The sequence below is a fragment of the Brassica napus genome, chromosome C9, assembly GCF_020379485.1.
Source record: "Brassica napus cultivar Da-Ae chromosome C9, Da-Ae, whole genome shotgun sequence".
In the NCBI taxonomy this organism is placed as follows: Eukaryota; Viridiplantae; Streptophyta; class Magnoliopsida; order Brassicales; family Brassicaceae; genus Brassica; species Brassica napus.
Window position 1 is genome coordinate 35,835,276 of NC_063452.1, and position 22,082 is coordinate 35,857,357.

General features: G+C 43.8%; 1 protein-coding gene across 1 annotated transcript; it reads left to right on the forward strand.

The window, feature by feature from the left end:
• The first annotated feature begins 14,832 nt into the window (after positions 1-14,832).
• On the forward strand, positions 14,833-16,159 carry LOC106423225. Its single transcript, XM_013864012.1, has 2 exons — positions 14,833-15,150; positions 15,266-16,159. The coding sequence occupies exons 1-2, from the start codon at positions 14,833-14,835 to the stop codon at positions 16,157-16,159; spliced, it is 1,212 nt and encodes a 403-aa protein (XP_013719466.1).
• The last annotated feature ends 5,923 nt before the right edge of the window (positions 16,160-22,082 follow it).

Here is a 22,082-nt window from a genome sequence, read left to right on the forward strand (position 1 = left end):
TAAGCATATCAAGAGAGGAGTCAATGAGAAGGAGATGGATAGCTTCACTAAACGAGTTCTCAGGATACCCTTGGACAAGCCTTTTACGGAGGCCTAATTTACCCATAGATAAGGATGTTCTTCAGGGAGACCAAGGAAACTGAGCAAGACATATATAGGATCTTCAATCAGATCCGAGAAAAGATGAAGCGGAGGATTACACTGAAAAAGAAGAGTGATCCTGGGATATTTCCAGTGACATGTTTAGTTACGGGCATTGAGTTTTCATGTGCGCTGTGTGACACAGGTTCATCCGTCAGTATACTACCCAAGGTAATGGCAGACCATCTGGGTTTGAAGATAGAGCCTTCGGAGGATTCATTCACTTTTGTGGATCATTCTGCGAGGAACTCAGGAGGAATACAGATTGGCAATGCACTAGTTCCAGTTGACTTCCATGTCCTGGAAAACAAGGAAAACAAGAATCATTCTCTACTACTTGGGATAGCTTTCATGGCTACTGTAGTAGCAGTTTGCAACATGCAGACCAATTAGTTGTGTCTCACACTGATAAATCATGATGTCTACTATGATCCAGTCAAAGTTGTGAAGCCACAGACGTCCAACACTGGAGTCAACAACACCGGATTCATTGCAGCCCGACACTGCAATTTTGAGGATGAATATGAGACAGAGTATTCAGGATCGATCGATAGTCGAACTCCACCATCGATTGACATTGCCATTCAGCCACCGATCGACAAACATCCAGGAGAATCGATCGACAGCAGTCCAGCGAATGAGACTTTCGCTTTGGCAGAACACTGCTATCCGAGCTTTGCAGTTAGTACACAGACTCAGAAATCGATTTATTACCATCACGGTGAAACGATCAGCAGACAGGGTGACTATTCTATTGGCAGTTGGACAGACGAGAGCCATCATAAGAGCTTTGCAGTAGACACTGCATTACCTGAGATGCAATCTGATGAGTATGACGAGGACTACCACAGAGCAAAGAACACTGAGCACCATGGTCTTGCCATGGATGATAGAGGGCTTCTCCACACATCGTTTGCACATGCGACTTCAACGTCGATCGATAGCGACATCCGACCATTGATATACTATGTATTTGACCCGTTTTCATCCATAGTTTATAGGTGTTTTTACTATAATTTATATTATTATAGAGTCTATTTATTATATTTATAAGATCAGGAATGTTTTGGAGATAAGTGATGATTTTGGAGCATTTTGGAGATATTTAGAGTAAGCACCCGAGATGACCATCGAGATCGACAATCAGTCGATATTGGATAGCTAGAATCGATCAATACACAAGTCATGGTGTCGATCGATAGCGAAACGCGCGTAAGCCCGTTTGGTCACAGCCGACATGAAGCCCAAGTTTCACTATTTTACAAGATTGCCCCTGACGTGTTTAACCCTAATTATATAAGCTTTGCCACCATGTTAGAGGCAAAAAAGTGCTTTCTTTGTGTTTCATTGTTTTATTGATAGATAGGAGAGAAGATCCAAAGTTATAATTTGTGATTGGAACTCCATTGATATTTATCTTATTTATTCTATGAAGTTTTTATACCTAACCATTGTTATGAATTGCTTAGCCATGTCTGAGTAGTTTTCTTGTTAGATTTTAGGGTTTAAATAGGTTAGGAGGGATTAGCCCCAACTATAGATTGCTGAGTTTTGATAATCATCTTTAGAATTGTTCATTAATGCCTGTGTCTAGATTAGCTACCTAGAACTCGCCCTAGGATTGATTGATAAAAGCCATAGCTAATTCTCATCCTGAAAACATTCTAATGGAACTTTGTTTCTTGCTATGAGCAAAGCGAGAGCTGATCTAGTAAGCTTAGTAAGCATTCATTCAACCTGTGCATAAAGCTTAACTAGAGTGCGTCGATCGATATCACACTTGAATAATCGATCGACGGTGCAAAAGGATACACCATTGGAATATCGATCGACAATTTCGATAGATCAATATAACGAGAGTTGAGATCATTGATCTAGTTTATAGTCAACAAGTCAATGCTCGCAAAGGACGAAAGATTTGTTGATCAAATAGTTGAGCTTTACATTATCATGCATGCAACTCATTAGGCATCTATAGGATTATAATTCCAACTTTCCTGAATAAAAATCCTAAGTCTAGCTATTTCCTTTTTAAGCACCAAAACCCCAAAACTTGCTATTGAACAAATACTTGTTCAATATAAAACTGCAATTTACTTTTAAAACTCTTAAAACATCTTTCTTAACAAATCATATTAGAATCTTTAGGTTCTCTAGCTCCCTGTGAATTCGATCCCTAAGTACTACAACTCGACCTCTTATTTGAGAAAGTATAAATCACACCTTAGGGTAATTTGAGTTGTATCAAACATCGATCGACGCTCATCACACACCAGGTTCCAAGTGACATGACAGATTATAGTTATCTAACTCCAGATGATTTTGGTATTTTCAGGGATCCAGAAGGCCAAGCACGAGCCATGGATGGACGCATTTCCACATATCCAAGGAGGACATAGCTGAAATCATTTTCATGAATGGGTACAGTAACTTCTTCAACCCAAAGAACAGATCAGAGGATCCACCATCGATCGACAACGCAGCAGCACCATCGATCGACGGTCAACTCGAATGCAGACGAAGCACATTTCATCAGAACATGAAAAGGAAACCTCGTTGGAAGAACACAAAGGCATCCATACCGACCGTGCCAGAGCAAGACAGCTACAACAAAGTAGAAATTGATGAGTTAGTAGCATAGATCTACAGGGCTATCAGAACTTCAGATGATTATCATTCGAGAGGCTCGATGACGACTATTATCCCTTCGACAACAGTATCAGCTGGTTGACAACACACACGTATGAAATGAAGCAAGACACGACCATACTTTAGAGACCACATGCAGTCGGCGCAGGAAGATCAAAATTGATCGCCGGTCACGCTCAACCATCGATTGATGCTCACATCCAAGCATCGATCGACGCTCGACTCACATCATTTGAAGATCTGCTACAATCATTCACCTATCGGCTTGATGGTGTTAATTACCCACTACTTGATAGTGTAGATTCCTAGACAACACGCCTATACATTTTGCTACCGGAGTTGGATATGATTAAGAGACAACTCGAATCTCGAGCAGAACCGTCACCATCGATTTACAGAAGGACTCGACCATCGATCGACGACGACTATGCAGCACTACGAAACAAGCTGGTTACCGAGAAGTAATTACACGATAAGCTTGATGAGATCACTTTCTCTAAAGACTTTCTGAAAAGGATGTCTACCAGGAGCTGAATGACATCTTAGAATCAACATATGCCAGACTTGGAATGCAACAGCGCATGATTGGAAATCTTCAGCATAGGATGCATGCTGGTGAGGTTGCTAGAGAAAGATAAAAACATTAGTGGACCAGAGGAGATAAGGCCATAAGAAGCTTCATTAGCACTTGGTTTCAAATGAGCAAAGATAAAGTGGAAATTTGCATACAACCAAGTGGTCACTTTGATCATTACTAGCCACAAACAACCTCAAAAGTAAAGCTAAATGACTATAACAAAGCGTTGAGTGGGAGGCAACCCACTATTAGGTAATTTCTTATAGTTTCAATATTTACAAGTTATTTATTTTCGTTTTTAATATTCTTGAAGGTCAACAAAAAATACCAAAAAGAGAACCAAGGAGCGGATACTTGTCATCGGCAGATGAGACCAGGTCAACATCGATCAACAATGCGACACCAGAAACGATCGACCTTGTTACATTCAGTACTTATTGTTGGGGAAAAATACTCAGGTACTACTTTCCTACAGGCCCCAGGCAGGACCCAGACCTCCGGGTCCCCGTTTTAGGAACGCTCAGGATCCCCAGTATCGGGTACACCGGTATCGGTTCCAGGAACCGCCTCCAGCTCCAAGAAAAGGCAAATTGCCGATAAGGAGAAGCTTCCATATTTCTGAATATGGAAGACTTCCATCTATTACAACCGACCTATAGACGACTATATAAGGGGAACCCAAACCCTAGAACAAGGGATCGACTCTTTTAGACTTGAAGGCTAGAATTAGACGGCTAGACTAGGGTTTCTTACTCAATACTTTGCAATCTCTTCTAGTTTGATCTAATAAACGCTTATTCAAGTCACAATCTCTTTTACTACTCTAAAATCTATACGAAACCTAGCTTATCCATCGTTCCGTAGTACTCTAAAAGATCCTACACAAAAATCCCCTAACAGTTTGGCGCTAGAAGGAGGGGAGTAATCTAAACTACGTGACGATGGCGGTGGATGAGCAAGACAACCCGTCAGAATCTACTTCAAGAGAAGCCGAGCTACAAAGGCAACTCGACGGATTACAAAGCCAGGTAACCGACTTGCACAAGGCTCGGGAAGCTCCCGAGAACCCTGAGCTTTCCTCCAAAGTTCAAAGCTTGAAGGAAAAGCTAGATGAACATTCGATCCCTAAGTACTACAACTTGACCTCTTATTTGAGAGAGTATAAATCACTCCTTAGGGTAATTTGAGTGGTATCAAATTTGGCGCCATTGCCGGGGAGCTTTGATAGTCTGTTTTCTAATTTTTGTTAAGTATTCTTATAGAATATTTTTTCTTTGATTTTCAGGTACATGCCCTGCAGTACCAGAAGCAACAAGGAATCACAACTGATATTCTCACCAGATCCTGCAAGTCTGGAACGCACGATCCGTAAAGAAGTGCGCTCCTTATCGACTAACAACAACAACTCCGTGTCGCTCGACTCTGCTCAACCACCGTTGACCCAGACACCAGTCCCGTCGACAGATTCTCACTCACCCCTATCGATCGACAACACAAACCTTCCGTCGACCGATACCCTTCACCCGACATCGATCGACATTCCATCTCGGACATCGATCGATACTGAACCGCAAGCAATGGTTGCGCCTTTGATACTTATTCGAGACAACAATTGAGACCTGCATGACCAGGAGGGTCATCTGCGTAATGCAGTAGGTCAGAGAATAGATGCCTAGGGGGCTGCAATCCCTGAGCATGATGCTACTACTACATGTACTACCTTACCTGTAGATGAGGCTACACAACCCATGACGTTGGCATACTACAACCGTCCAGATCGCTACTACACCAACAGATCAGCCATCGTTCCTCCTACCATTGAGAGGGATTTTGAGCTGAAAGCGCAGTACTACATACTTGTGGGACAGTTGCCCTACCATGGACTATCCCACAAGCATCCTATGGACCATCTGGAGAGGTTCGAGGATCTGATTTCTGCTATTAGAGTCAAGGGAGTCTCTGAAGACTACCTATTATGCAAGCTTTTCAGATATTCACTTGCTGGAAAAGCTCTGCATTGGCTCAAGCAGTTACAACCATGATCTCTTAAATCCTGGAGCAAAATAAAGAATGCATTCTTATGCAATTTCTTTAATGAGGCGCGTGCTGAAGACTTGAGGAGCAAGATTGCTACATTCACTAAGGAGCCTGCAGAATCATTCAGAGGCTCTTAGATTAGATTCAAGTCTTACCAGAGAGACTGTCCACACCACGAATTCAATGAAGTACATCTACTCAGTACTTTCTACAGAGGCATCGCGGTGCAGTACCAGATGGCTCTTGATGCTTCCAGCAATGGAAAACTTCAACACCAGGAATCCAGAGGAGGCAGTCAAAGTGATTGAAAACTTAGCATCCAGCAACAGCACCAAGAACACTGATTTTGAGAGGAAGAGATCTGCCACCATCCTTGGAAATGATCAGATGGATGAGGTGAAGGCAAAACTGGACAGTGTTCACAAGCTTCTCAAGAAGCAGGTTAGCTTTGTTGAAGATGCAGAAGCTGTAGAGGGTAGAATAGAGGAAGAAGAAGTAAACTACATTGGTGGAGCTGGATTACAAGGAAACCAGGGTGGAAAGAGAAACTCTTATGGAAATAGGAGTAACTTCAACCAAAACTCGCAGTACCAGAAACCCTACAACAACAGCTACAACAACAACAAGAATTTTGGAAGTTCCTACTACTAGAAGCCACCGCCGCCTACTCAAGAGAGCAAGATTGAAGAGATGCTCGATAGGGTTCTTGAGTCACAGCAGAGAATGACAGTGGACTTCAACGGGAAGATAGATTCTGTCTACACCAACCTGAACACAAAGTTTGAGACTTTGAGCTCTCATGTGAAGAAGATGGAGATACAGGTTGTGCAGACAGGAGATGCTATTAGGAGGCAGGAAGCTTCAACAAGAGGAGTAGGGGATGATGTGATGAAGCACCACGTGAATGCCATTATTGAGGATGACTTTTGGCAAGTGGTGAAGGAAGAGAAGCTGCAAGAAGCCGAATTCGAGGTAGAAAGTTTGATGAGTTTTGGCGACTCACATTGGTGTCGATTGACACCAACCCCCGAGCATCGATCGACATACACCAACCAAGATCGATCGACAGGAGTACCAGAGTATCGATCGACAAAACCTACGGAGTCAACCGCATCTTGCAATGCCGTGAAGATTCTAACTCACGAGGAGTTCGCAGCAAAACACCCACATCCGCCCAGCCCTAACAATGTCCGAATCGATCGACATGCCAACAGCAACGTCGATCGATACTCATAAGCTAATATCGATCGACAACCATCACCTCCTATCGATCGACGAGCCCCTATCACCTACCGAGTGCAGATTCCAAAGATAGATGTGGCACGACTTAACGCACTCAGGCTAAACCTAAACCTTCAGAACAACCACCGGAGCCTGTCAGGACACCTTCAGATGATGGAGATGATACCATGGAAGAAGATAGGGTTTCTACTGGAAGAATCCTAAGGAGAAGAAAGGAAAAAGTGGCGAAACATCTGAAGAGGGAGGCTAATGAAAAGGAAAAGGAAAATTTCCAAAAGAGAGTCTTCAGGATTCCTCTACATAAGCCATTTGAAGAAGCTTATTACAGCCATAGGTTGTAGATGTTCTTCAGAGAAACCAGAGAGAAAGAAGAAGACATTAGGAGGATGTTCTGTGAAGCCAGAGAAAAGATGAAGAGAAGGATTACATTGAAGAAGAAGAGTGATCCTGGGCAATTTGCAATACCGTGCACAGTGCAGTGTATTGAATTCCCACATGCTTTGTGCGACACAAGAGCATCAGTCAACATCCTACCTAGGGTTATAGCAGACCATCTAGGTCTGCAGGTGGAGCCTTTGCAGGAATTGTTCACTTTTGCGGATTGTTCCCAGAAGAGCTCAAGAGGAATTGTGAGAGACCTAGAGGTGCATATTGGTAATTCCCTAGTTCTAGTTGATTTTCATGTCTTGGACATCAAGTTAAACTGGAACTCTTCTCTACTACTTGGGAGAGCTTTCTTGTCAACAGTGGGAGCAGTGTGCAACTTGCAAACCAACCAGTTGTGTCAAACACTCATCAATCCTAATGCCCACTACGACTCTATCCCAGTCAAGAAGCCACAGACGATCTCCAGAAGAATCAATGATCCAGGAATAATTGCAGCTTGCCACTGTGAAGATGAGTACGAAACTGAATATTCAGAATCGATCGAGACTCACACAGCGGTAACCAGAAATTGACCGACATACCAAATGACGAATCGGTCGATAGTAATCCAGATGAGTGGGAGAGTGACTACTACAACCCCACTATTGACGCTTACACAAGAGAATATATGCATACAGACGAGTATGATGAAGACTTCGAGGAGGAACGAGCCATTGAGTACAGAGCCATCCTATGAGGAAGATAAACTCTTACATCATTCCTCTTGGAAAAGGAATGCACCATCGTTCGACATGGCAAGCTTGCCATCGATCGACACTCAACCTCAACAACGATGCCGAAAGCGAGCATCAACCAACACTGCATACTACAAATCGGTCGACACTGACTTCAATCGTGTGCGAGAAGGAGACTACTCGATCTGTAGTTGGGCAGATGAACCCCACCACTAGAGCTTTGCAATAAAAACAGTAACCTACACACCAGGTGCAGATAAACTACAAGATAGCTTCACAGACGAGGAGCTATTCAACATGCAAAAGCGCGACGATACAGATCAGATTCAAGCTGAAGCCGCTTGGGAAAGAACCCGATCGATCGACACTCGTCACCAGCAATCGATCGATAAGCTTCCTCAAAAATCGATCGACATCAACAATACCACATCGATCGACAACCATCCAATACTGAACACCACTGTAAGCGAAAAAGATAAATTAGATAACCAGTATCTAACCCAGACGAATTTGGTATTTTCAGGGACCCCAACGGCTTCGCCAAAGCAATAGATGGCCGCACACTACACGTATCTCGAGAAGATATCACAGATATCCTTCAGAAAGCCAATGGAGCAGACAATCTGTTCATGCATCAACGCAGCAACCGCGAACAGAAGACTACAAAGGAGTTCTATGACGCAGCTGGTGGCATAGAAAACAACTTCAAACAACGATCTCGCAATACAACCCATCCATCGATCAACATAGACGTTCCAACGGTCGCCAGAAAGCCATAATTCAGCATAAGACCTTTTGATCCTTATGGTAACAAGACATTTTACTGGGAAGAGAAAGATGAGTATGGAGTCTACAGAGATGATCGAGAATTTGCTAGAGATCTAGATTGACACACCATCCCTGTTCACAACAACGATATCAGAAAACTTCTGGAAAGAGCTTCAAAAGATGAGCCAGCCTACATATGTCTTCCTGAACATGCTAGCCAATTCACACAGACAAAGTTGGTACCAGAGATCTACACCAAGGACGAGATCAATGAGATGTTCTATGGCGTCTGTGGTGAACATGATAGGAACAAAGAAGCCTTCCAGATGAAGCTTGATGGTGTCTAATATCCATTGAATGATCATATACGTTGGCTAACTACTTGCATGGAGGAAATGAAGCAAGACATAGCCATAATTCAGAACGCGACCGACGTTGCTCGACCTCCATCGATCGACAGAAGACGACCCCAATCGATCGATATCCGACAATCACCATCGCTCGACATCCACCATCACCCATCGATCGACAACCGCCTTGCCGCATCGATCGACACCAATCCGCCACGCCCACACACAATTAAGTCTCAACCGGATTTCCACACCAGAGAAGAGATAGACCAATTGGTAGAAGGGATCAATAGAGCTCTGGCAACTACAGAGGAGAGGCTTGATGGGAGATGTGATGACATCTATTTTCCAATGGACCTTACCATCAGTGCATTGACCTCCAAGGTTAAAGCTATACAAGGGGAGTTGGTGGACATTTAGAGTTACATTGCACGTTGACGATAAGCATCGATATCGATCGACAGACGCATCAACAAATCGATCGACACCAACCATTCAGCATCGATCGACATTGATACAAACCGGGGCAGGCTAGTACAAAAGACGACATCCGACATGTCCAACACACCTTACCATGGAAAGGAGATCTCAGCTGACACTTGCGCCGCACTTACCAGACATCAATTCAACCTTGAGAGTCTTGGTGAAAGATTGCAGAGGATTGAAAACACAACTGCAGCAATGAAGGATAAATGGCGCAGAGGAGATGAAACAATGAGAGACTTCACTTGTACATGGTTCAACAAGTGCAAAGAAGAGATAGATACTTGCTTTCCAACAAGTCGCAGTTCTCAACACTACTAGCCCAAACACCTCCAAAGTCAAGCTAAATGACTATAACAAAGCGCTGAGTGGGAGGCAACCCACTATTAGGTAGTATTTATTAAGTTTTCATTAATTTACTATTTATGTTGGTTTTTAATTATTGCAGGTATTTAAAAAAAAAACAAAAAGACGATTGAGTCTGTATCGACCGACGCGAACAAGTCGACATCGAGCGACATTGTCTTACCTGCGTCGACCGACAACAGCATCCTTGAATCGGTCGACATATATTCTGGTCTAGTATATCGTTCCTACTTATTACATTGAGTCCTTATGATTTATTTTTCACCATAACTCCGACTGAATTTACACTGGGGACAATGTAGTTTAAGTCTGGGGGAGGGTTACTGATATTTATTTACTTATTAGTCTTATTAAAAATGTTTTCAAATTAAGTTATTATTGAGTCAAGAAAGGGATTATGAACTTATAGATTTTGCTAGATTTCTAACAACTCTTTTGCACCATTCTAGACTTTCTGATTGCAGATAGTACTAAAGTGGATCAACCTGTCAACTATCCACTCTTGCTAAGAATGTTTTGAAGGAGCCCAAGCTGACCTCCAACACTAAACCTGACACAACTGCTTGTCTTGGGGCTTGGTATACATGGAATCAGATTCTTCAAACAAGTCCGGAAGGTAAAGCCTTGTGTATATAGATTTATCACCCTTTCTCTCTCTATTTTCGAAATTTAGATTAAACATATATATATATGTATTATTATATTAGATATTTATTATGAAGGAATTCGAACAGGACTTGGGGGCTACAACCATTAAGGCTTGCTTCACAAATAATCCTAGGATTTAGGTCAAAAAAAAGTGAACAGGACTTGGTGGAAAACACCATTAAGGCTTGATTCATGGAAGCATGTCCAATCTTAGTTAATGATCTTGCATATAAGCAGATTTTTAACCAAGAGAGAAAATTAGTAGAGAGAGAGGATATGAACTAATGTTTACATGCAGGTGCAAATACTTGTTTGAGAATCCTTGAATCCTGTGATCGATACTCCCAAGGTAAAGCCTTCACTTTTATTTTATGCTAAGAAATGAGGTTGGTAGAGGGGAATGAAAGACAAGATTATGCTAAGTTGTTGGCTAGATGAATTTGGTTGCTAAGCTAGGATATGGTATGATGTGCTTTTGTGATTAGGATTTCTCAGATGTGGATTGCAATATTTTAGAGGTGATGATTCAAAGTTTTAAATCATGTGACTCCCTGCTGTTTTAAAACCTCTTTCAGAGAGTCTGCATGTTTGTTTTGCTTGAGGACAAGCAAAAGAGTAAGTCTGGGGGAGTTGATTGACTATGGATTTGATCCGTTTTCTTCCATAGTTTATAGGTGTTCTTACTAATATTTATATTATTATAGAATCTATTTATTATATTTATAAGATCAGGAATGTTTTAGAGATAAGTGATGATTTTGGAGCATTTTGGAGATATTTGGAGCAAGCACCCGAGATGACCATCGAGATCGACAATCGGTCGATATTGGATAGCTAGAATTGATCGATATACAAGTCATGGTGTCGATCGATAGCGAAGCGCGCAGAAGCCCGTTTGGTCACAGTCGACTTGAAGCCCAAGATTTCACTATTTTACAAGATTTCCCCTAACGTGTTTTACCCTAATAATATAAGCTTTACCGCCATGTTAGAGGCAAAAAAAGTGCTTTCTTTGTGTTTCATTGGTTTATTGATAGATAGGAGAGAAGATCCAAAGTTATAATTTGTGATTGGAACTCCATTGATATTTTTATCTTGTTTATTCTATGAAGTTTTTTTTACATAACCATTGTTATGAATTGCTTAGCCATGTCTGAGTAGTTTTCTTGTTAGATTTTAGGGTTTAAATACCCAACGATAGATTGCTGAGTTGTGATAATCATCTTTAGAATTGTTCATTAATGCATGTGTCTAGATTAGCTACCTAGAATTTACCCTAGCATTGATTGATAAAAGTCATTGCTAATTCTCATCCTGAAAACATTCTAATTGAACTTTGTTTCTCGCTATGAGCAAGGCGAGATCTGATCTAGTAAGCTTAGTAAGCATTCATTCAACATGTGCATAAAGCTTAACTAGAGCGCGTCGATCGATATCACACTTGAATAATCGATCGACGGTGCAAAAGGTGTATCGATCGATACGCCCATTGGAATATCGATCGACACTTTCTATAGATCAATATAACGAGAGTTCAGATCATAGATCTAGTTAATAGTCAACAAGTCAATGCTCGCAAAGGCCGAAAAACTTGTTGATCAAATAGTTGAGCTTTACATTATCATGCATGCAACTCATTAGGCATCTATAGGATTATAATTCCAACTTTCCTGAATAAAAACCCTAAGTCTAGCTATTTCTTTTTTAAGCACCAAAACCCCAAAACTTGCTATTGAACAAATACTTGTTCAATATAAAACTACAATTTACTTTTAAAACTCTTAAAACATCTTGCTTAACAAATCATATTAGAAACTCTAGGTTCCCTAGCTCCCTGTGAATTCGATCCCTAAGTACTACAGCTCGACCTCTTATTTGAGAGAGTATAAATCACTCCTTAGGGTAATTTGAGTGGTATCAACCATCGATCGACGTTCATCACACACCAGGTTCCAAGTGGCGTGATAAACATAATACAGATTATAGTTATCTAACTCCAGATGATTTTTGTATTTTCAGGGATCCAGAAAGCCAAGCACGAGCCATGGATGGACGCATTCTCCACATATCCAAGGAGGACATAGCTGAAATCATTTTCATGAATGGGTCCAGTAACTTCTTCAACCCGAAGAACAGATCAGAGGATCCACCATCGATCGACAACGCAGCAGCACCATCGATCGACGGTCACCTCGAATGCAGACGAAGCACACTTCATAGAAAAGTAGAAATTGATGAGTTAGTAGCATAGATCTACAGAGCTATCAGAACTTCAGATGATTATCAATCGAGAGGCTCGATGACGACTACTATCCCTTCGACAGCAATATCAGCTGGTTGACAACACGCACGTATGAGATGAAGCAAGACACGACCATACTTTAGAGACCACATGCAGTCGGCACAAGAAGATCAAAATCGATCGCCAGTCACGCTCAACCATCGACTGACGCTCACATCCAAGCATCGATCGACGCTCGACTCACATCATTCGAAGATCGGCTACAATCATTCACCTATCGGCTTGATGGTGTTAACTACACACTACGTGATAGTGTAGATTCCTTGACCACACACCTATACGTTTTGCTACAGGAGTTGGATATGATTAAGAGACAACTTGAATCTCGAGCAGAACCGTCACCATCGATTGACAGAAGGACTCGACCATCGATCGACGACGACTATGCAGCACTACAAAACAAGCTGGTTACCAAGAAGTCATTACATGATAAGCTTGACGAGATCACTTTTTCTCAAGACTTTCTGAAAAGGATGTCTACCAGGAGCTGAATGACATATTAGAATCAACATATGCCAGACTTGGAATGCAACAGCGCATGATTGGAAATCTTCAGCATAGGATGCATGCTGCTGAGGTTGCTATAGAAAGATAAAAAAAATCAGCGGACCAGAGGAGATAAGGCCATAAGAAGCTTCATTAGCACTTGGTTCCAGATGAGCAAAGATGAAGTGGACACTTGCATACAACCAAGTGGTCACTTTGATCATTACTAGCCACAAACAACCTCTAAAGTAAAGCTAAATGACTATAACAAAGCGTTGAGTTGGAGACAACCCACTATTAGGTAATTTCTTATAGTTTTAATATTTACAAGTTATTTATTTTCGTTTTTAATATTCTTGAAGATCAACAAAAAATTCCAAAAAGAGAACCACAGAGCGGATACTTGTCATCGGCAGATGAGACCAGGTCAACGTCGATCGACAATGCGACTCCAGAAACGATCGACCTTGTTACATTCAGTACTTATTGTTGGGGAAAAATACTCATGTACTACTTTCCTCCAGGCCCCAGGCAGGACCCAGACCTCCGGGTCCCCGTTTTAGGAACGCTAAGGATCCCCAGTATCGGGTACCACGGTATCGGTTCCAAGAACCGCCTCCAGCTCCAAGAAAAGGCAAATTGCCGATAAGGAGAACCTTCCATATTTCCGAATATGGGAGACTTCCATCTACTCCAACCGACCTATAGACGACTATATAAGGGGAAACCAAACCCTAGAACAAGGGATCGACTCTTTTAGACTTGAAGGCTAGAATTAGACGGCTAGACTAGGGTTTCTAACTCAATACTTTGTAATCTCTTCTAGTTTGATCAAATAAACGCTTATTCAAGTCATAATCTCTTTTACTACTCTAAAATCTATACGAAACCCAGCTTATCCATCGTTCCGTAGTACTCTAAAAGATCCTACACAAAAATCCCCTAACAGTTTGGCGCTAGAAGGTGGGGAGTAATCTAAACTACGTGACGATGGCGGTGGATGAGCAAGATAACCCGTAAGAATCTACTCCAAGAGAAGCCGAGCTACAAAGGCAACTCGACGGATTACAAAGCCAAGTAACCAACTTGCACAAGGCTCGAGAAGCTACCGAGAACCTTGAGCTTTCCTCCGAAGTTCAACGCCTGAAGGAAAAGCTAGATGAACATTCGTAGCAGCTGGAGCAAAGTGCTGAGAAGCTTACTCAGCTCGAATCTGAAAACCTTGTTCTCCGAGACAAAAATCAAGCCCTCAAAACGGCAAGCAACAAGAAGCGCCGCTTCCACACACAGGTCCTATCCATGCCAAGCCTGAACACACCCAACACCACAGGATGTACCGCTTGATAGCCTTCAGGTGAAGCCGGGGCATCAGGAGAAAAAGCTGGAGATACACGAGTTCATGAAACAATATCCAGCGAGTCCGAGCCAGACTCCGAGAAGGAAACATCCAAAGGAGCCGCGTCATTGCAGTCCTCATTGACCACCTATCTGGAGCAGATGTTCTCCAAGAAGCTCGACGCCATGCAATCTATGGTAGAAAGGCTCCCCGGGGTGGCACCTCCGATTCGGGAAAGTAATCCCGGTTCTTAAGCCAATACTCCTTTCACAGACAACATTTCCCTGATCGAGATGCCAAGAAAGTTCTCCTTCCCCAACATAAAGATGTATGACGGCACCAGCAACCCAGATGACCACATCGCTAAGTATAAACAAAGGATGCTAGCTGTAGCACTCCCAAGGGAGTTCCGCGAGGCCACCATGTGCAAAGGATTCGGCTTAACTCTGATTGGACCAGCGTTGCAATGGTACATTAATCTACCCATCAGATCTATATCTTTGTTCGCAACTCTCAGCGATGGGTTTGTGGAGCAGTTCGCAAGTAGCTGGAACCTGGAGAAAACCTCGGATAGCCTCTATGAAATCCTCCAGCATCGGGCCGAACCGTTTCGCGATTACATAGCTCGCTTCAATCAGGAAAAGGTATTGATTCCTAAATGCAACGTCACCACAACAATCTCAGCCTTCAAAAGAGGCCTGCTCCCAGACGGGAATCTCTACAAGGAACTGACCAAGTATCAGTGTAAAACTATGGAAGACGTATTATCCCGAGCTTGGGGCCAAGGTAAAATGGGAGGAAGACGTCGCAAGCCGTGCTAGGACTCAGCAGAAACAAGCAACCAGGCAAGACCGGAGTGATCGAGACGAGAGGTCCTCCCAGAAACCCATGAAAGACCAAGGCGGCAGGAACCGGGACAGGAACATGAGTCGTCCAGTCGAGAGAGCGGAAGGGATGTCGGTGTCTACCTGGCTAGATATCTCAAACTTGTCTGTATCCCAACCAGAGATAATCAACGCCCTAAGGCAGATTGGTCAACAGGTTAAATGGCCCCCGAAGATGAGGGCACCCGATTCCTTCCGGAACCCCGACCTCTGGTGTGAGTTCCATCGTGACCATGGTCACAAGACAGAGGATTGCGTCGCACTGAAGATCGAAGTCAACAAACTACTCCAGAAGGGATACCTTCGGGAGTTCCTCTCAGAAAAGGCGAAGAACCTCCTAAGCAAGGAGACACCCAGGAAATCTGCTGAAACCAAGCCCGCGTCACCACCTCGACAGGACCGACTGATCCATGTCATATCCGGAGGTTCGGAGATAAGCGGCATAAGCCATGCAGCCGCAAAGAAGAGCACTCGAAACGCCAAGCTTGGCCTGGAGACGTCCAAATCAAATCGGCTACTATTGGGATCAGACGAAATAAGCTTCACTGCAAAGGAACAAGAGAAGGTCTTAGCTCCCCACCATGACGCTCTAGTGGTATCGCTTACCATAGCAAACTGCTTGGTAAGGAGGATCCGCGCTAAACTCGTAAGCTCCAGCAGGTTCGGCCCAGAGAGGGCGACGGCCCGCAGATATCATCTCCACATGTTGTCAGATACCTCGGCACCCCGGAAACTCCGGCTAAATAAGGAGTACCAAGAAGCAAGATGAGATACCTCATTTCCCCCATAAAGAACCATTTTGGAGACCAATCTTCTGCGCACACTCTAAAGGGGTCAGACCTCATAAAACATTCTAAGTTCTCAGTCAACCAAAGAAAGACGACTGTGGACCCCGCCCGAGGAGTCCCAAATCCATGACAACATCTTGGTCTTTCCAAAAGGGGGGCACGCGCCTCGAAGCAGGATCATCCATGACGCCGGAGCAGAAGATCTCTAAACCCCCCAAGGTCCCGAAGAAAATAGCTATCAGTATAGGATCCCTGGGGCAAGTTCAACCTACGAGCAATGCAAAGACCCATAGGTCAGAAGAGAACCCGATAAGCCCTGGGAGAAAACTAGTAGATAAACCACTTGGCGTATTCGATCCCCGATTGACTATCCCCTAGACGATGAAAGGAGGAACCCTCTCTACTTTGAGCACAACCCCTAGGCTCCTCATCCGAGGAATTGTCGAACTGTCGGTCCGGGACCAACCCAACCGATGGCACATGCCTAGGAGCTATGATGAGCAAGCTGAGACGGGGATCTCCCAACTAGGGGATGAGGTTCTACGACAGGACAGAGTCCACGAGCTATCAAAAAGCAAAGGTAAAACGTTGTCTACCTATTTGGAACACCTTGCAACCTACTATTCTATTTTAGGATCCCCGGATCTCGATTTATATTACTTTATTATCTATTGTTTAAGCATTTTGGTTTCCTACTTATATATATGCTAAGAGTCTCCGGACAAAGCTTATATAATGAAATAGATCCGACTATAAAAGTAGTAGGAAAGGCACAATACTTAAAGGGGCATATAGGGTTGGATCAGGTTCCGCGAAACCTTCGAATCCCAGCTCAATCTCACTGATACGTGGTATTTCCATGTTAAAACAAATGGGTATGAGACATAAAGCAGGAATGGGTCTGCGCAAGCCTGAGTATGCTGTCGATACTACCTAAAACCCCTGTATAGCCTAAGGCATATCGGGGTCCCCAAAAATCATACGTGCAAGTACCTGTATTAAAACGCTCCCGGCTATACGATACAGGGGACGCTATATACAAGTGCAAAAGTACTGTGACATACAGGGAGCACTCGACTGCTGGACCAGACGTGGGGAGTGGTAAAGTCTGGCACTTGGATTTTCAGCCACACCAGCAAAACTTTAATAAGTCTGATAGTGGCTTTTGCAGAAGCAGCATGCAGCACGGGAACTCGATAGTGACCAGCTTCCGAGCGGTAGAATGCGAAATCCCAACAGGTACTGGTAGTAGTCTCTCCTAGGGAGGCGGAATACGGTCCCTACAAAAACTATAATTCCGGGTTAACACGAAACCCCGGATCCAGGCCCACAGGCCCTCAAACAAAATTTTAGTCTCGCGGAAAATCCCGAAGGGCTCTCGAAATCATAGAAGACCCCAGGGTACAACACGTAATAAACCACGGACCCATGGTTCATGCATTCTACAGTTAAGTTGGGGTATCAGGAACCCAGGAATCTCGGGGTCCAAAGCCAACCGGACCCTCACACGGGTCTGAGACCTCTCTGAAGGACTCACGAGTCCCCTGTTCGCACATTCAAAGCGACTCACGGATCTCCAAGCATTGAGGACGGACACCTCTTTGGTCCATTCTAAGATCCCGCAACTTTTCGACTAAACCCTCAAGCCTAGAAACAGATCTGGAAGATGAAAGAAAATTCCTGAGTCTCGTTAAGACCAAGTTCTCAAGATCACCTTCCTGCACCACAAGATTGATTTCAAGGAAACAAAAGCAGGGATGCGAAAGACATAACAAAAAACAGAAAGAAGAAATCCGAAGCACACTTTTTGAAGCCAACAGGCCAGAGTTTAGAGACGAGGCTACAAGGGACCGATGTTCAAAAGAAATACAAAAAAGGCACGAAGGCCTAACCAAAGTTTTAAACCCTCGCAGAAGGCATATACAACACAAAAGAAACCCTTAAGGGGTTGAAGAATTCAGATAAGGATCAGGAGGCAGGAGGATTGTCAGCAACGGGCTCCAGAGTCTTCTCGGTCTCAGTCGCGCTGTGAAGCGTTGGCTCTCCCTTGAAGGTAGGAGAAGGGAGCCCTTGGAACTCAGCTTCAGAGGTCTTCACCATCTTATATTGCTCCAGCGGACCCTCAAGGTCCCAGCTGTCCGTCTGATGGTTGAGCCACTCCTTCATTAGCTCACAGCGAGCCACCACTATGGCGCCGTTCACCAACCGCCATATTCTTCTCAGCATCAAAGATCTCCACGGCGCCTCTCAAGTTGCATACCTCCTCCTCTCGCTGCTCCTACTGCTCCCTCAGGGACACATTCTCCGCTGCAGCCAGTGCCCCAGCCTCATCTTGGTTCCTCACCTTAAGCCTCAAGGCTTTGATCTCCTTCTCCTTGGCAAGGACATTTTTCTTATCTTCACGTAGCTGAGAAGTCAACTCAGCCAGATCAACTTTGAGCGAAGCATGTTCATCCATCCTCTCACCAAGATGGAACAGCTGAGACATTGCCTGCAAGAATAATCGATCGTTAGCAAACGAGATACCAGAAGAAATTAAAAGGAGGAGAGCGTGTTACCTGAAGGAGATCACCCTGGTTGAGTTGGATGGAAGCAAAAGAATCCCCCTCTGGAAGAATCACCGGAGTCAGAGGAAACACCTTAGTGTTGAGATTGGCCAAAACTATGGCTGGATCGTTCGACGACGTAGGAGAAACCCTCGGGGTAGATCCCGAAGCCCGGGACTTCTTTTTAGAAGAGGAAGCCAGAGAAGTCGCAGCCTGACGCTTGTTGCTCTTGATGAACTGGACCTCATCGTCGTTCTCACTAGGGGCAGCCTTCTTAGGCGCGGCTTTCTTCGTCGACATAACCTCCAAAGCCCTCTTATACTCGGCGAAGGCCTCTTCACCTTTGGATCCAGACATATTACCTGAAGCATGGCACCAATACATCTCAGCTAAATTGTTCGCAATAAGCAAAAAGAATGATCGGAGCTTACCTCAGATGCTGCAAAGCTCCAAAGCTTCTTTGCTCACTAGAAAAGGGACCTGTCGACGCTCGATGGGGAGTTCCAGTACCTGCTTGATCGTCTTCTCTCCCAAAGATGGATCCATGATAGGAATCTCTGCAAAAGGAAACAAGAAACGTTAGTCTTACGATACGATTATCACCTTCACGACTCATATTACCCACCAGCTGTGCACCAGAGAGGGGAGAAACCCGGGAGGTACATGAAAGCAAACTTCTCGGTCCAGCGACCATCGAAAGCTGGAACGCGCTTTCTATTTTTCTTCGTAATCTCCTGCACTGGAAGCTCTCTGCCGCGAGGATGCAGGTGGTATCTCCGTTCACCACCGTTCAGTCGGGTAATAGCATACGAATGTAGAACCTCGGCGACCCCGATAGTAAGACCTTCACGGTCTCCTAAGTTCTGCAAAGCTGTCAAGGTCCTCCAGGAAGGGGGATTTAGCTGACCAGGAGAGATCTCTAACGCCTCCGACACCTTCGCCACCAGCGAAGGAACTTGATCTCTGAAGCCCGATTCGAAAAACACTTCATACACCGGGACCTCATCAACCTCGAAGTCCGAAAATCTGTCTATAGGACCCGGAATCCTAATAACAACGTCATCGGAAAGATGATACTTCGCTCGCCAATTCGCAACTTCATTCACTCCTATCGACGAAAAAGGGCCCACCAGAGGAAACTCGCATACCTCTGCGGATGAAGGACCAAGGTCGACGACCTTGCGGCTAAGATTTTCAACCTCCGCGGTGAGGTCTAGCGAAGAACCGGAGAAGTCCATCGATTCTGAAGAACCGACACTTGATCTCTCTTTTTTTGACCTAATCCTACAACCTATGGAAGAAAAGTCTAGGGAAAGATCGGGTTTGGATTTCATCCTAGAGATGTATGGGGAGAATCTAGAGGAAAGAGATCGGGAGAAAAGAGAGAGTAAGTAAGAAGGAGATAATACCTGAAAATGGAGAATTGAGCTTGAGTGAATGAAGACCACAGAGAGAGAATAGGAAAGTTGGAAAGCCGCTAGGCGGCAAGAAGCAGAAAGAAGGGTAGTAAACCCTAGGAAGATTCCTACGCGCCAAAAGGAGGACACCACGCGAGGGAGCAAATTACGAGGTTTCATCATAACCGTCCCCTCTTTTCATAAACGCGGACCAAGAGATTCTAAGGAACCCTGAACTCCATCAAGAATCTCCCCGTTCGCGTCAGCATTAAGGTCTTCTCCTATACCAGCTCCTCCTCAGGGAACATCAAAGCTCCAGGCTCCACCGTCTCCAAGACATCATCAGAAGCCCAGAGCTCCCCATCCTCGACGAGAATCAGTGGTCTAAACAGTACCAGACCCCGGTCTGATGTAAGGGAAACTGATCATCCCCCGGGTTCAGAATACGGTTCCGGCCTGAGTGGAACCGGGGATCGCAGGATTACTGGAGCGATGTCCTGCCCGAGGGATACCTGCTGAGAATGAGCAACCCCGGTTGACTTGAGTGCAAAGGTTATTCCTCGAAATCGATGACGAAATCGAGAAATAAGGGGCAAACTGTTGGGGAAAAAATACTCAGGTACAACTTTCCTCCAGGCCCCAGACAGGACCCAGACCTCCGGGTCCCCGTTTTAGGAATGCTCAGGATCCCCAGTATCGGGTACCCCAGTATCAGTTCCAGGAACCGGCTTCAGCTCCAAGAAATGGCAAATTGCCGATAAGGAGAACCTTACATATTTCTGAATATGGAAGATTTCCATCTACTCCAACCGACCTATAGAACAAGGGATCGACTCTTTTAGACTTGAAGGCTAGAATTAGACGGCTAGACTAGGGTTTCTTACTCAATACTTTGTAATCTCTTCTAGTTTGATCTAATAAACGCTTATTCAAGTCATAATATCTTTTACTACTCTAAAATCTATACGAAACCCAGCTTATCCATCATTCTGTAGTACTCTAAAAGATCCTACACAAAAATCCCCTAACACTTATGATTTATATTCTCACTGAACTCCGACAACATATACACTGGAGATAGTGTAATTTAAGTCTGGGGGGGGTTTACTAATATTCAATATACATATGAGTTTTAAAATGTTTTCATAAAGTTTAATTAAGTCAAGAAAGGGACAATGAACTTTTTCAATTTTCCTTACTCATCTAAACACTCTTTAGCATCATTCTTAGATATATTGACTGCAGAATGTACTATAGTTGTTAAAGTGGATCAGCCTGTCAGTTATTCACACTTGCTGAGAATGTTTAAATGAACCAAAGCTGATCTCCAACCTAATTGAGCTTAACTTGCTTGTCTTAAGGCTTGGTATACATTGGATTGGAATCCTCCTGCAAGTCTGGAAAGTAAAAAGTATGTGTGTCGCTAGTTTCTCTCTCTCTCCCCTTCAGTTGTAAAAAGGATTAGAACATGATTTGGTGGCTACAACCATTAAAGTTTGATTCATAAAAATTCTAGAAAGAGATAAATGTCAAAAAAGTGAACAGGATCTAGTGGCTAAAACCATTAGCGTTTGATTCATGGAAGCCTGTCCAAATATCTCAGTTAATTAAAAAAATACAATGATACCCTTTTAAAAAGGGAGACATTGACTGAGAAGAAGAGAGAAGAGAGGGAGATAGGAACTGGATAAGACTACATGTGTGTTCATATATTTGCTTGAGAGTATTCCATGTGTCCAGTGACCGATACTCCCAGGGTAAAGCCTAAACCTTTTATTTACATGTATTAAATGAGGTCAGTAGAGAGGATAGTCACACGCTCATTGTTTTGCTTGAGGACAAGCAAAAGAGTAAGTTTGGGGGTGTTGATATACCATGGATTTTACCGATTTTTAGCCATGGTATATAGGTGTTTTTAAATACATATTAGTTGTTTTGAAGTCTTTTTAGTATGTTTTCAG

Coding starts and splice junctions, on each gene's coding strand:
- LOC106423225 (XM_013864012.1), top strand. CDS start 14,833: ATGTATGACGGCACCAGCAACCCAGATGACCACATCGCTAAGTATAAA. Junction 15,151..15,265: donor CTCGCTTCAATCAGGAAAAG/GTATTGATTCCT, acceptor AAACTATGGAAG/ACGTATTATCCCGAGCTTGG.